Source organism: Amyelois transitella, chromosome 6 (genome assembly GCF_032362555.1).
Source record: "Amyelois transitella isolate CPQ chromosome 6, ilAmyTran1.1, whole genome shotgun sequence".
Taxonomy (NCBI): Eukaryota; Metazoa; Arthropoda; class Insecta; order Lepidoptera; family Pyralidae; genus Amyelois; species Amyelois transitella.
The window spans coordinates 9,207,952-9,222,735 of record NC_083509.1 but is presented as its reverse complement, the minus strand read 5'-3'; the positions used below and the strand labels follow the sequence as shown (position 1 = coordinate 9,222,735).

At 34.1% G+C, this 14,784-nt stretch overlaps 2 protein-coding genes across 4 annotated transcripts in view; one reads left to right on the top strand and one right to left on the bottom strand.

Moving 5' to 3' along the window:
* The first annotated feature begins 7 nt into the window (after window positions 1-7).
* Window positions 8-12,894, top strand: LOC106131233 (high mobility group protein DSP1). 3 transcript variants are annotated; one of them, XM_060944556.1, is made up of 7 exons: window positions 8-223; window positions 2,161-2,256; window positions 5,866-6,414; window positions 6,636-6,851; window positions 7,597-7,754; window positions 8,397-8,571; window positions 9,485-12,894. In XM_060944556.1, the coding sequence occupies exons 2-7, from the start codon at window positions 2,248-2,250 to the stop codon at window positions 9,599-9,601; spliced, it is 1,224 nt and encodes a 407-aa protein (XP_060800539.1). In that variant the 5' UTR covers window positions 8-223; window positions 2,161-2,247; the 3' UTR covers window positions 9,602-12,894. The 3 variants fall into 3 exon arrangements, with proteins under 3 accessions (XP_060800539.1, XP_060800540.1, XP_013185705.2); XM_060944557.1 differs by lacking the exon at window positions 8-223 and adding an exon at window positions 589-606; XM_013330251.2 differs by lacking the exons at window positions 8-223; window positions 2,161-2,256 and adding an exon at window positions 2,613-3,448.
* A 756-nt stretch (window positions 12,895-13,650) lies between these two features.
* Window positions 13,651-14,784, bottom strand: part of LOC106131352 (protein O-mannosyl-transferase Tmtc3) — a 138,181-nt gene continuing 137,047 nt past the window's right edge. Inside the window, exon 12 of the mRNA XM_013330436.2 lies at window positions 13,651-14,650. Coding sequence (XP_013185890.2) covers window positions 14,339-14,650 — 312 coding nt within the window. The 3' untranslated portion in view covers window positions 13,651-14,338. The remainder of the gene's footprint in view (window positions 14,651-14,784) is intronic.

The following is a 14,784-nucleotide window of genomic DNA, read 5'->3' as shown; positions in this document are numbered from 1 at the left end:
CTTATAGGAGTTGACGTAGCTGTTGGCTGTTGTAACATAAACAAAAAATAAAGCCGACGCTAGCTTTACTATTGGTCTCAGTTTGGCGGTACATTCAACTAAAGCCAATCATAGTTTTTCGTCAATGACATTGCCTGTTCATGTGTTCATTGCGACGAACACGAAAATCCCTACGTAATAAGCGCTGAAATCGTGTGTTTCCCTAGCTATAAACATTTACGCGGTGAGTTTTATAATTTGACATAAAATAGTGTAATTCTTTAACTTTCGCTACTATGTGATGAAAGAATGATAATTTTTCAAATATTAAATAGGAAAAGTGATATTTATAGTCTTAACATTCTAATTTTATAAGCAAATGGCTGCCGTAGGCTGAAGTGACATTACCTACAATACTATATGTATAGAAGTATATAAGCGGAAAGATTATAATATGAGACAGTGATATATTTAATTAACGCAAGTAAAAAATTTCTATCAAACATTAATTATTTTTAAGAAATAGCTGTTTCAGATTGTTTCATGTCACACATCTCACAACATAAGTAAGAAATTTCTTAACGAGATATTTTTTAAAAGTTAGGTTATGTAAATATTTACGTCTAGGTAAGCATAAATGTAATTTTTAATTTCCAAGCAGGTCATAATTACCGATACCTATCCAATAAAAGTTTAACATTTAAAAATATTAATGGCATATACTTACTTATTTATTTGTTTCCATACCTTTAACTATACTTGTATTGTCTATACTTACCTAAATGATTTATTATTTTTTAGTTTAGGGTTCTGTACCGCAAAATCACTTGACCTCTCTCTGTCTGATCTTTACTAAATAAAAAGTTCGCTGCTATATTATTTTGCCGAATAAGTTGAAATTCAGAACAAATACCTACTTTATAACTGAACAAATAATACCTAACTATAAATAATATTATAAGTACAAAAATTACTAATATGTAATTGTGTTTATTTAGATACTTATGTTTACATAAAAAATATAAAAAATAAAAATATAAGTAGGTAGGTAGGTTTTGTTTCTGCAAATTGCCACGGGAGCAACGCTCCAGATATAATATTTGTCTTTATGACGAAGCCGAATAAAAAGGTATTTTCATTAAATAAATATGGGACAGATTACACAGATCGAGTTAGTCTCGAAGAAAGTTCGGGACTTGTGTTACGAGATACTAACCCAACGAAACTGTATTTTATAATAAATACTTATTTTCTCATCATGCCCTGGCCGGGATAATTATAAGTATAATTAAGTAGAGACTAAGTAAAGAGTACAGTGCCGTGTTCCCACCACCAATAGAAAAAGAATAGGACCACTCCATCTCTTTCCATTGGATGTCGTTAAATGTGACTAAGGGATACGCTTATAAACTTGGAATTCTTTTAGATGATGGGGTAGCAACCTGTCACTATTTGAATCTCAATTCTACTAAGCCAAACAGCTGTACGTGACCTATCAGTCTTATCAAGGCTGTGGGATCTATCTACCCTGTAAGGATATGACGTGATTATATGTAAGTAGGGCTAAATGTACCTACGATTAACTAAGATACTCCTTTAACGATAGTTTATAACTTGATTGATATTTTTTAATATTCGCTAATTATGTACTAATTCATAAGTGAAGTTGAACTCCATCACTGCGGTGGGACTTGAACCTGTGCATCAAGATTTAAAATCCTTTAGATGCCTTAACCACTCCACCACCATAGCTCAATGAATTGTATTTATTTATTGCTTATTTAAGAATTTTTTAATGTTAATAAAGTACATACTAGGCTCCACTGACGTAGACGAGAAATGCCGTTAATATTCGTTCCCGCAAAAATTTCGGAAAGCCCTCTTTAGGCGTCCATGTTCACACCCGACAACCAAATAAGAAACCTGCATGCCAAATTTCAAATTCAAATTCAAATTCAAACTTTTATTTGCATTATATGAGTACAACAAGGTCTTAAATATTATGTATAACAGATCTTCATATTTACCCTTTCGGATGTTTTCAAATATTTAGATAGTCATCGGTTAATAAATCAGTTAGTATTAATAATAGATAGAATATAGATAACATCACAATCTGTGGTTAGCAAATATTCAATAACAAATTCAAAAGTATTTTTTTTTACTTAATGTTTTTTGTAGTTCCTGGAATGATGTGAAAAGTTCGTGCTTGGCGTTGAAGACAAATCACTCATATTGTTTTTTGTTTTCGTCTCACTTTAATTGGCAATGTCGTCGGTGAGTTTCATCCATTAAAGGATAATTTTATACGTTTATGTTTAGTTTTCATTTCCGATAAGCATATTTCATTTCTTAACTAATAATGCTTCTTCATTTTAATTTGTGTTTTTTTTTTTGTTTCATTTCATATAAAATCAACATCTACAACCTATTTCAAAATACTTAATTTATACAAAAACTAACAACCCTTTCATTTAATGATAAAAGGATATTGATTTATTGAATTTATACACCTTTATCACATATTATTTTCTGTGTTCAGTGGTTAAAAAATACATCACAACTTTCTAATGTTTTATTTCATCTTGACGCTGAAACAAAAGAATTTCAATATAAAGTATATCTGTTTGCGCTAATCATCTTATTGACCGGTTGCTGGACGAACTTGTTGCCGTTCCGTGCATTTTCGGTCTCAGATCGTATATGTTCGATCGTTTCTCTGATGGCCGCTGCGCGTTGAGGGCGCCTCTGTGCACTTGTTTAGCGTCTCGCAATGCGACGTTGCCAACTTTATTGACTTTAAGTACAAATGAAGACAAAACGTACGCGCGTGGAGTAGAACTTAGAGCCGGTAGCTTTTTGATTATATACGGGAAACTTGAACATTCTCGTTAATAATTAGTTAAATTATAGTGAAAACTGGTGTATAACACTTAAGATTAGTAACTCTTTGTCATAAAATCTTAATTGTGTAAGGTGTTAGTGATAAAAGTTAAGATATTATACTAAAACTAAATATTAATCGTGTAAGTGAAGATATGTAAACAGTTTTGAAACGGACATGAATTTTATACATTCTGACATAGAATAACACAAAGAAAAATTTGAAGTAGCTACTTGCTGCAGGGCATAAAGAAACTGGTTGTTCGGCGATTGTAAAATGGGGGACCGAGGCGCGACGGGGGGCGCTTGGGGTGCGCGCGACGAGGCCTCGTGGTGGTCGGGTGGCGCAGGTGAACTACAGCACCAACAACAATTAAATGAAGAAATTGCAAGAAGCACAGCCGCTACCACGCACCAATTATTTACATACAAAATGGCTGGTGGATTTTCGAATAACAGTGGAGATAATTCTACAACTAATTATGATTACCGTATTATGACTGGTAATAATACCAGGGAAGAATCTCCACAGCAACAATGGTGGTACTCTTCAGGAACTGTCGAACCCCAACAAACATCTCCTACGGTATGGAATAAACAAATGCAACACAAATAAATATCACATTTCTAATTTGAACATACATGAAATGTTTATACATTCAGTACAGACATACATACAGTCAAGTTGAATCTTTCCTTACCTACATGTTACTACGACATCTTTAACATATAGGTAAGGTTGAAAATTAATTGTGCAATAAATGATGTCTGATAAATTGTAATATTACCTTTTTTTTTCTTAAATTAGTAAATACTTAGATCTACTTAAAAGCACACTTACGTTAATTAAAGAACTCTAGGAAATAACGTATTTCGATATTTCTTAGCGTATTCTAATAAAAAATTTCTAATACTCATATTATAAAAAATCGAACTAACTGATAAAAGTTACATTCAATTGAGAAATTCATTTCAGTATCGTTCATTCAACAAATATTCAACCACATCACTACTCTGAAAATTATAGCAACAGGAAACCAAAGAAAATGTACTGGGGAAACGAAGGAAACATTTTTAAATCATTCTATTCCTTTTGTCTAATTTAATATATTAATTTAATATAAGTCAGGTATGTGACGACCGGAAACGAAGAATCTGAAACATAAACGTGAGCCAAACTTATTCTTCTCTGTGCCAAATTTCATCACAATCGGTCTAATAGTATAAAAATTTTGAGTTTATACGTCACAAACAAAAAAAAAACATTTTTTTCCTTATAATTTTTACTTCTACGACCTATTGCCATTTGCAGTAACCTGAGTAGCCAACTCTACAATCGGAAAACATTAACCAAATATATTGATTACTTTTTTATGCTCAAATGTCAAATAGAAAGTAAACTGGTACCATAACATTACAAGACGCTATTGATCAGATACTCGGTATAAGACTTATAGGTATCTATCAAAATACATTTTTTTTATTATTTTGACTGAGTTAGTAAATTTGGTAGTAATGTATTAATAAAAAGAACTAGACATAACAATTGATTTTCCTTATTTGCCGCTTTCTTTATAATATTTAATTGGCGTTGTAAAACAGATGAATTAGTTTCTTAGAAGCTTAAGAATATTTATTTCACGTGGCGTATTTTTGAAATTAGAAGTTTAATCTCGTAATAAATATTATGTATTGTGGCTTGACTATATTTATTGGACACGATTTCCCTTGTAAAAATGTGTGAGATTTACAAAAACACAAACTCAAAATGAAAAAAAAATAAAAAAAATAATAAAAAAAGTATAAATTTGTAAAAGTGGCCCTAGAAATACATCAGATTTCAGACTTTTAAGTTTTTTATTTTACAGTTACTTTATTATTTAACAGTTTTACTCTACAGAGGTTGGCAACACTGCATGCTTGTTATTTTATTTCCGAGGAAAATAACATAACTACAGTTCGGTCATTAAAATAAAGAGAAAAGAGAAGAGATATTACAAATTGTAGATATCTTGCAAATCTGTGATCTAGGTAGGCGCATTATTTTTTACCCTTTTCCCGTATTTTTTACTTGAATGAACTGGATTTTAAGTAGTAAGTAGGTATCCTACGATGACTATGATTTACTTGGATTTTCTATACTACTAAACTTTCTTAACCATGTCCTTGGGGTGCGGGGCTAGCATGGCACTCGCGACGATGTTTTTGGCGCGCGATAAACTTGCTCTTGCTTTTTCCTATGACTTGTAACCGCACGGCGATAGTTTATCCTGCGATGAAAACGTCGCGCGTGATTTGCTAGCCCCGCTAAGATTTATATTATGGGCTTGAATCAGTACATAGAGGCTAGGGTCTAGAGTTTAACCTCTCAGTCTCATAGTAGGTACCTACTTGATACTTTTTGATTGCAAGGGGTCACTTTGTTCGGAACAGGGAATTATTATAAACAACAGGTACAATTATAAAAACAGGGTACAATAGAACAGAATAAAATTCACGAACATTGATGTGGTTGTCTTATTTTTTTCAATACTAAAAAAATTTGTATGTCTGAAGGGTTGATACTGTTAAATGTAATTCTATCTACATGTCTACACAGTAATGCAATACATATTTTCAGTTTGAGTTTGAATTTCTATCTCTTGGTGTTGACAGCCTTAGCCTGCATGATGGAAGGGAGGAGAAAGATTGTTATCTCCCTCACTCACTCATCTTTTTGGCCTCCCCCTTCTACCTGGGCCTGGCAGTAACTTTATGGCCAGACATCTGTTCCCCAAGTAGTCTGCCACTCTATATCATTATGCCCCAACAATCTTTGTTGACAGCCCTGCAGGTCACCTATCAGCTTATTGTATTATTACCTACATATCATCTTAATCAGTCATTGGGTTTCATCATTATTGAAGTCATATTTTAAATTTATCAACTCATCTTTGCTACGCCATGAGCTTGTTACATTGTTAATAATGATAAACTTTTATAGAAAGTGTTTTTTTGTTACAGCCCCAAAACCAGTCTAGTCCTGATTCTGAGCAGAGTCAGCAGGCGAATGGTATCCAACAGAACCACCAGAGCTTGCAACAAGCTCAGCAAGAGCAAAGCCAAGCTATTCAGCAACAACAGAATCAATTGCAGCAGCAGTTGCAACAACAACAACAGCAGAATTTGCAACAACAACAGCAGCAGAACTTGCAGCAGGCATTGCAGAACCAACAGCAAACATTGCAGCAAATGCTTCAACAGCATCAACAAAACCAACAGCAACAACAACAGCAACAGCAACAACAGCAACAACAACAACAACAACAACAACAACAACAACAACAGCAGCAGCAGCAACAGCAACAACAACAGCAGCAATTGGCACAGAGTTTACAACAAACCCTTAATGTGAGCCAAGCTCAAGCACAGGCAATTGTGCAAGCTCAGGCAGTGTTGCAGCAACAAGTTGCTCAAACACTGCAACAACAGTCACTCCAAGATCACATGCAAGCGGTCCAACAACAACAACAAATTCAAGCTGCCCTTCAGAGACAATCGGCTACTTTACAGGTAAAGTTAAAAAAAAAAATTTTCTCTTACATATCGTAATTACTTAATCGTTTTTTTATTACTATTACTATGTGTATGCAAGAGGAATTACAAGTTTATAAGACTATTCCTTAATCGCCTTTACATAATCCACGGAAAGGATATGTAGTGGTTCTATTCTTAAGTGCTGGAAACTACATGACATTTTTGTCTCATGACTTGTTTTCATTTCTTATCAACAGGAGCTACAACAGCAGGCCCAACAGCAAGCTTTGTTAGCCCAGGCTGCCGCACCCAAAGGCAGGATGCCCCGGTCCCGGCCTTATAACAAGCCTCGTGGACGGATGACTGCTTATGCTTTCTTCGTACAAACATGCCGTGAGGAACACAAGAAGAAACATCCGGATGAAAACGTGATATTCGCAGCCTTCTCCAAGAAATGCGCTGAGAGGTGGAACGTGAGTTGCTAAACTTTTAATGAAAATTCATATATGTCTGCCAATTTGTAATCTTTATAGAGAGCAGAGAGTGTTTTATAGTATTTATGTGAAAATTAATGTCAGATTGCAATTATGAAGAGTCAAAAACGTGAATAAAATTCAAGTAATTAGGTAGAAAAAAAGTTTTAATGTTGTTTTCACATTATATTTGAAGCAGAGAGGATTTCGGCTGTTAGTTTCTTCAGGGATAAGTACTAATATAGAACTTCCTCTTTTGATTCATTGTTTTAAACTTTGTTACAAAGATCATTTTCATTGTATGTTACAAAGATCTAGTTAGTAACTGATTTCCACCACTTTTTGCTACACTCGACTCTTGTCATAAAAATCCAGTTGTCCAGTAATACTCTCAATAATCTTTCCACATGCATAACTCTCTTCATGCAAGCTCGGCGGTTTTGGGTACTCTTGACCTGACCTTTTGCCAGGACATCCTCCATGAAGAGAGTAATGAAAGTGGAGGGAGAGACAGAAGTATGCAGAGATCGTGGCTAGTGAAAAGATGTAATCTCTGCCTACCCCTCCTAGAAAAAGCCGTGATTTTATATATGTATATATGTTTCTTAATCTCAATTCTATCTTAAAGCCAAAATAGCTGAACGTGGCCTATCAATCTTTACAAGACTGTTAGCTCTGTCTACCCCGCAAGGGATATAGACGTGATTATATGTTGTTATGTTATGTTTTATGTTATCTTTCCCAGACAATGTCAGAGAAGGAGAAGCTAAGGTTCCACGAGATGGCAGAACAAGACAAGCGTCGCTACGACCTAGAGATGCAGAACTACGTGCCGCCCAAAGACGTGAAGGTGCGCGGGCGCAAGCGGCAGGTCAAAGATCCCAACGCGCCCAAGAGATCGCTGTGAGTTGCTGGTCATGACATTTCTTTTAACTTATTTATATTAATTAGGGTCTCTGATGGGGTAGACAGAGCATTTGTTAAATAAAGCCCTGGTAGCTTGTCCATTTGCTTTCCTGTCACAATAGCTCTGAATTGAATGCATCCAAAAAGTCAAACCAGATTAACACCAGGACAAGGATGATCCAAAGAGTCTGTCCTACAAGCACTTGACTCTACAAAAATCTTTCTAAGTATTTAGTATTCAATTCATGGTATGTCTAGAGGATCCTAGGCTTTGAAACCAGCAGTTGGACATAAAATGGAGAATATTCTTATCAGAGAGAGAGATAATGACTAGTGGAAAGATATAGTCTCTGTCTGAGGCGTGGTTTTATGAATTAAAATTCCAATTTTTTTTCATTATTATGAGACATTTCAACATCACTTAATAATTGTCATATATTTCGGTTTCACAAAATTGGTCGACTTCAATTAATTACTTAAAACTAAGCTCACTGCCACATCCACATTTTGACATACTCCTTTGAATCGGTAAACATCGGTGACTTTATTATAAAGACGTTCAATCTTCTCACATCACTTTTATGCTTACTCAACTTTATAAGTGTACTGTAAACGTGAATATCGATCGTAATTGTACAGATCGGCGTTCTTCTGGTTTTGCAACGATGAACGCTCCAAGGTGAAGGCGAGTAACCCCATGTATTCTATGGGAGACATCGCTAAAGAGCTCGGGAGGCTTTGGGCGGCCGCTGATGCCGAGACCAAGTCCAAGTATGAACAACTATCTGAGCAAGACAAGGCGAGATACGATAGGGTGAGTAGAGTGTTACGAAGACAATAGGCTATATGACAAAGTTCTAAAAACTATCTTAGGGTATTTATTTGTTTTTAAGGAGCCCTAAAAATACTTTATATTAGCTATTTTATTAAAAAATCTAAAAAGAAAATGCTATATTCAAATATGCCTCCAAAACGCGACTTTTAGCAATATGGCGGCCATGGCATGCAGTGACGTAGATTTCGCATAAATATCATACAGAGCTTGTTGGTGTTTCGAATAGTTTTGATTTTCTCTTGTTTTATTTAACTTGTGCCACGTCATATGTGTGAAAATTATTAAAATGAGTGATTTTTATCTCGCGTTATTACAAATCGCTCCAAAAAAATAATATTAAGACTGATGACATAAAAGAAATGTATATTTTATAACAGTCAAATAGCCTATTTGTTTCAACGTTGACCACAAGATTACGTTACGAAATACGAAACGCAAAAATTAGTTGGTTAGAACCCACTTAAAGGTCAAAGATGGGAAAACACTGTTGGGAAACCAGCACATTTTGGGAACTGGATGTGTAACTATGATTCAATATGGGTTGCGCCGGTCAGATGGATAAAGCTTTTGAGATTATAAGTGTATAAACTTGATTTATAAGTACGTCTTAGGGTCCTCTTAGAGAGGTGAGGACGTAGCTGGGGTTAACGCTAGGAGACCGCAGTCAAAGGTCTTCATGGGTCTATGTACAACGCAAACATACTCGTATAACTAACGAGCATAACACATAGAACAAACGTCATTAAAAAACAGTATAAATATTAATGCGCGCGAAAGAATTAAAATCCAATGACCGTCTCCTATTTTTTGTTACATTTCTTTGTATGTGCAATAAAGAGTTTACAAACAAACAAAAACATCTCCCTTAAAAACTAATGTGACAAATTTCCAGGAGATGACAGCCTACAAAAAGGGCCACCTACTAGCGCAACAACAGCAAGAACAGAAAGCTGAAGAAGAAGAAGGAGATTACGAAGGGGAAGAATATGAAACTGAAGCCACAGCTTAGTGTACTTGCTCTTTAGTCATGCCACCAAACTGTGACACTCTGTATTTGAAAGTGATAGAATTTCTTTAAGGCCTTTTTTCTAACCTTTAATGCTATTCCACTTTTCTAAATTACTTACTTGAATCATTTAGGACACGATCGAATTTAGTTAAGTGGAATACGAGCATTAATGAGCCGCATTGCCATAATTTGAATGCATAACATTTTTGGCATTATCGTTATTTTTTATAATTAAAAAGTTATGTGAAATAACGATAATGCCATTTTGAAACTATGCCATTAAAGTTTATTTTGGTACCAATGTGGAGTCGATGCACTATTGTAGGAACAGTTTTCTCTAATTGTACTGTTTTCTTCAGTACAAAATACCTACTTCAATAATTTTTGATCAAAATGTAAACAAAGAAGTTCTATTGATTTTTTATGAACAAATCAAATGATGATATGGTTTTTTTTGTCGAGTCGAAATATCTACGATATTTAGGGCTGGATGATGTTAGCCTAATATTGGGCTATATAAATGGCCCTGTAATTTTTGTTTATTTTTTTAGGCATAAGAAAACATGTATGCATAAAAGCAATTAACAATAAAAACAATATGCGTGCGGACTCAAAACTTTCTCAAAGAAGAACAGTGCCGCCTTTAAAAATAATTGTTTACACTTTGAAACTCTACTTGGAATCGCAGTTGTATGTCTTTAGAAGAATCTTCATCTATCTGGAGGATAGAATACTTCTGGTTAGTATTACTTTGATTAGTGAAAACTTGTTATAATAATGCGCGTTTTGTTTGTACATAATTTTAGTAATAATCAATGTTGGTCTCTTAACCTCGGCCTTTGGGGTAACATAGAAGATCATTCGTTTAGTTACTAATATGATTATGAGGTTGCGATTAGAAATTAAAGAATAACTATTAGTTTTTATTTCTGTCTTGTAGTATCTGGCTAGATTTTTATTTTTGTCAAGCTGAGTTTACCATTTGTAATGTTGAAATATTGTTTGTAATGTATTTTGCAGTATGCATGTGCGCTTTATCACACAACCAACTTAAAGTTTTTTTGTTTAGTTCGCTGGTAGAGAATGCCGAACGGCATTAAGTCCTCCTTTTGCACATTTTTTTGTGCAATGAAGTTTTAAATAAATATCACCAACATTTGTGCGAGTCTCTTGAGTGTATCATGCAGCTTGTCTTGTTAAAAAGATTGTTAGGCAGATCAGTAATTATTTTTTTAAAGTATCTTAAAATGTTTTGGTAACGTTTCACGCAGAGCAAGCTTACGGCGTAGGTTTTCGAAAGTGACCGATGATATTATGCAAAAGTGACCAATGATATTTTGTTATAGTGACGTTTTGCATTACAACCATTAGAATTTCGCGCCTACTACGGGCACATCCGCCTCCATTTTTATATACTCGAATATTTTTATACATCAACTGTTTTCTCTACAAGGGATGTACTTGTTTTGTACCAGTTATAGTCTTAGGTTTATACTTAATACTCGGGAATAAAGTTGTATACCAATTGTCCATACTTATAAATTTATTTTTGAGATGTGTGATGATGTATTTGAAATAATTTGTGCTACTTTCATATTGTTACAAATTTAACTGGTTGAGTTTTTATTACCTATGCCGACAATGACAATAATACTTGTCTATTAAATACAAATTATTTTCCATTATCATCGAAATGACTCACATAAAATCTCACAAAAGTTCATGAATTTGGACAATTTTACTCACTGAATAGTCGAATACTACTATTTATATTAGTCAGCAAGGGAAATGCTGCGCGGCAGGATTTTAAAATTTCAGTGCAAAATCGGTTCCTTCTATCAGTTATTCTCGTATAGAATAATGAACACAAACAGTTATGAATTAAACAATTAGTCTATCATATAGTTTAACTTAGAATTCTATGGTAGTCTTGTTTAAATGTATGTTTTATTGTTTCTCAACTTAATTACGTATTTTCCCGATATTGATATTTTCCATTCAATAATATAGCGTGTTATATAATAAGCATTAATTGTTTATGACCCAACTCCTAAAAGTTGTCAAATTGGTGTGAAGTTTGCATTGCAGATTTAGTAAAGATTTATTAAGTATTAAATATCATGTCTACCATTAATTTAATGGCTAAATGATATATTTTTAAGTTACCTCAAGAAAATCTTGTCTTTTTCTGCAATTTCTAACTTGCCTTGTAATAACTAAACATAATAAAAGTGATTGTGATTCGTAATAATTTAACCTAAGTTCTGTGTTTCTATGTACTAGTATCGGTCAAATAAAAGGTGTGGCCTTATATTTGTATTTCGAGCGGTAACATCAGCAATAGTATAACAGGAACAATTAACAAAATAAATGTTAAGTCCATCGAATAGTAAGTGATTAAAAATTAGAAAATAAGTGATTATGTGCGGAGCGCGCGAATGTATGAGATTTTGTTATTTCTTTCACACACGAATTTAGTAACTATGCATGTGAAAAGCATGGGAGACTAATGCGTCAGTTCTATAACTAAGTGCTTAGCTACTAAGTTCATGTAAACGTTTCATTACGGCAAATTGTAAATAGTTAAATTATATTCCTTTTTTTTTGACATTAGATATTTTATGTTCTGATTCGTTTTCGTTGCGATTATGTGAGATTGTACTTTCGAGAGAAATCTATTAATTTGATTGTATTGTTGAAAATGTACATACATACAAATGACTGCAAACCGTGATAGTACTTAATGTATAGGTAGCGTCTTGAGTAATGCTAGCTCTCCGGATCAGCAAGTCTGTTATAAACTTTTGTTCGTTATTATAAGGTCCTTTTAAGGGCACTACAAAAGATTTTATTGAGAAAAAATATATTTGTACATAATCAGATTTTTATGGTAACTTGGTTAGCCTTTATAGGTTGTCTTTTAAATACATATTTGCATTTTTATAATGTAGATATGTTTTAGGTTATGCCTTTTTCTTCGTTTTCAATATCTAATTAACCTTATATTTCAGCGGCATATTTAAGTCAAAAAAGTTAACACTAAATTCTGATAATCTTCATCAGTTTATGATAGACTTGTTACATGTAACCTTGTATCAATATTGTTTTAGTGATTTGAAATTTCTAGTGATCGATCAGATAAGCAAATCCACAAGAAATAACTAGTTGTTGGATAGAAGGTAACATAGTGGGGTCGAATGAGAAATATTTTTAAGGCGTGTAACGAAGGCGATATTGTGTTGAATTTGTGAATCGCTCACTGTACAAAACAATATAGTGAATCTTTTACACAATACGGTTGTTTTAATGATTTCTGACTAGTGGTCTCACCCTTTTTGTCCCTCTCTTGTCCAACTTATTTTAATAAAACGTTGTCTTTCAAACTGTTGGCTTTGCCTACTTCTGACGACTGGAATGAGACTGTCCTATGCTATTCAACCCCCGATCACGATACGCAAGCCATGTTGGGCTTTATTGCGCGACAGAGGAACAAGGTTTATTTTCAGCTGACAATGATGGGTAAGATTTAAAAACAAATAGTCCTTTGAAACATCATTTTATTTTATAAAAATAAACGTTTTGACGACAAATAGTTATAATATTCGGGGTCCTTACGAATTTGCCAACTCGCTTCGGGGCCAGGAATGTTTCAAGACATTGTAAAAAATTCAGTTTTTACAAAAGTTACTTTTTTATCTTAAAACATTAACAACATTACATTTTCACATCTAAATCTAATAACGGTCGATCACTTTTATTTATTTTTACAATATAACATTAGCACTTACGAAAATAATCATATTTTTTTATAGTTTTGAGACATAAAATTTTGGATGCCAAATAATAATTTGTCGAAAATCAGAGCCGTTTACAGAATATTCTACTCACAAAACAATATTTCCTTACACTAAAAATGCATTTGCTGGTAATTTTTAATGTTAATTACATAAGATCCTAAACACATAATTGAATCAAATATTTAGAAGTTGGTTACAAATATTTTTCACTAAAAGACTAGAACGAATGTTAAAATAAATCTTTTTTTTCCCTTAATTTACAATAAGTACAACATGATCACTTGTAGTGATACAATGGACTTAACTCTCAGTCAATCGTTCTTACAAATCCGACTTCAAAATTCATTATTATAATATTGTTTCAAGATGTTTCAACTTAACTATTTAATTAAATATTATTGTATCATTTATTTAGTAAGGGATGGCCATTACGCGGGTATGGCTATGCTACCTCCAACGCCTAGAAGCATAGGTTGTGTTGTATTTTAACAATGCAATGTATTCTACCTATCATAAACAAACACATCAACTTAATATTCAATGAATAATTGCATTGTGACTAGACAAAGTTTAGGAAACAGTTTATACATCTCTATAAAACTATTCCCTATTTATTTTAAACAGATATTATTTGTAATCCGTATACCAGGCTAATAATGATGAAAGCTCGTTTCAACATATTCTACAAAATATACTTATAATACGTAATTATGGCATAGGTACACAGTATTTTTATAAATATGGTGTAAAAACTAATATCACGGAACGCCGTATGCAAATTAACTTGACAGATTATTTGCGAAGATTGAAAATGGAACGAAAGAGAATTAAAAAATCGAAGAGTACCCTGATCAACGAATTTGAAAACCGATTATATGGCCGAATTTGATTGGTGTTCGACGATTCTAAATTCAAATATTTACATGTCGAGTTCTTTGGGCTATGAGTCGTCGGTTTCGTGTGGGTCGGGTGGTTGTTGTGGGATGTAGTTCCAGCGGGCGCGGACCTCGGTTGTTGCTGAGGCGGTGTTGGCGGGAGTGGGCGTGGTGGTGGTGGTGGTGGTGGCTGCGGCGCGTCTTGCGCGGACTACCGCGAGGTGCCGCTGTATGTAGTGCTCGTGTGGGGCGAGGGCGGCGGCTCGTGTGAGGCACTCCTCGGCGATCGCGAGCTTGCCGCGTTCGACGGCTACCACGCACAGGTTGTGCAGGGCTTGGACGTTGTCGGGCTCCAGCTCCAAGATGCGGCGGTAACACTGAAATGATGGAAAGAATGTGGTTGAGAAACAGTGATTCGAAAGGAAAGTGTAAGTAAGCTTATTTCTAAGTAATCTAAAGTGATAACAACACCTAAACTACCAACTTCAGTTAAAGTCGCCCTGCCTTAGCC

What these genes read in the sequence shown, in the direction of transcription:
- LOC106131233 (XM_013330251.2), top strand. Translation starts at nt 3,140, where the DNA reads ATGGGGGACCGAGGCGCGACGGGGGGCGCTTGGGGTGCGCGCGACGAG. An exon ending in GACAATCGGCTACTTTACAG is followed by an intron (nt 6,415 to 6,635) that starts GTAAAGTTAAAA and finishes TCTTATCAACAG; the next exon opens with GAGCTACAACAGCAGGCCCA. An exon ending in AATGCGCTGAGAGGTGGAAC is followed by an intron (nt 6,852 to 7,596) that starts GTGAGTTGCTAA and finishes TATCTTTCCCAG; the next exon opens with ACAATGTCAGAGAAGGAGAA.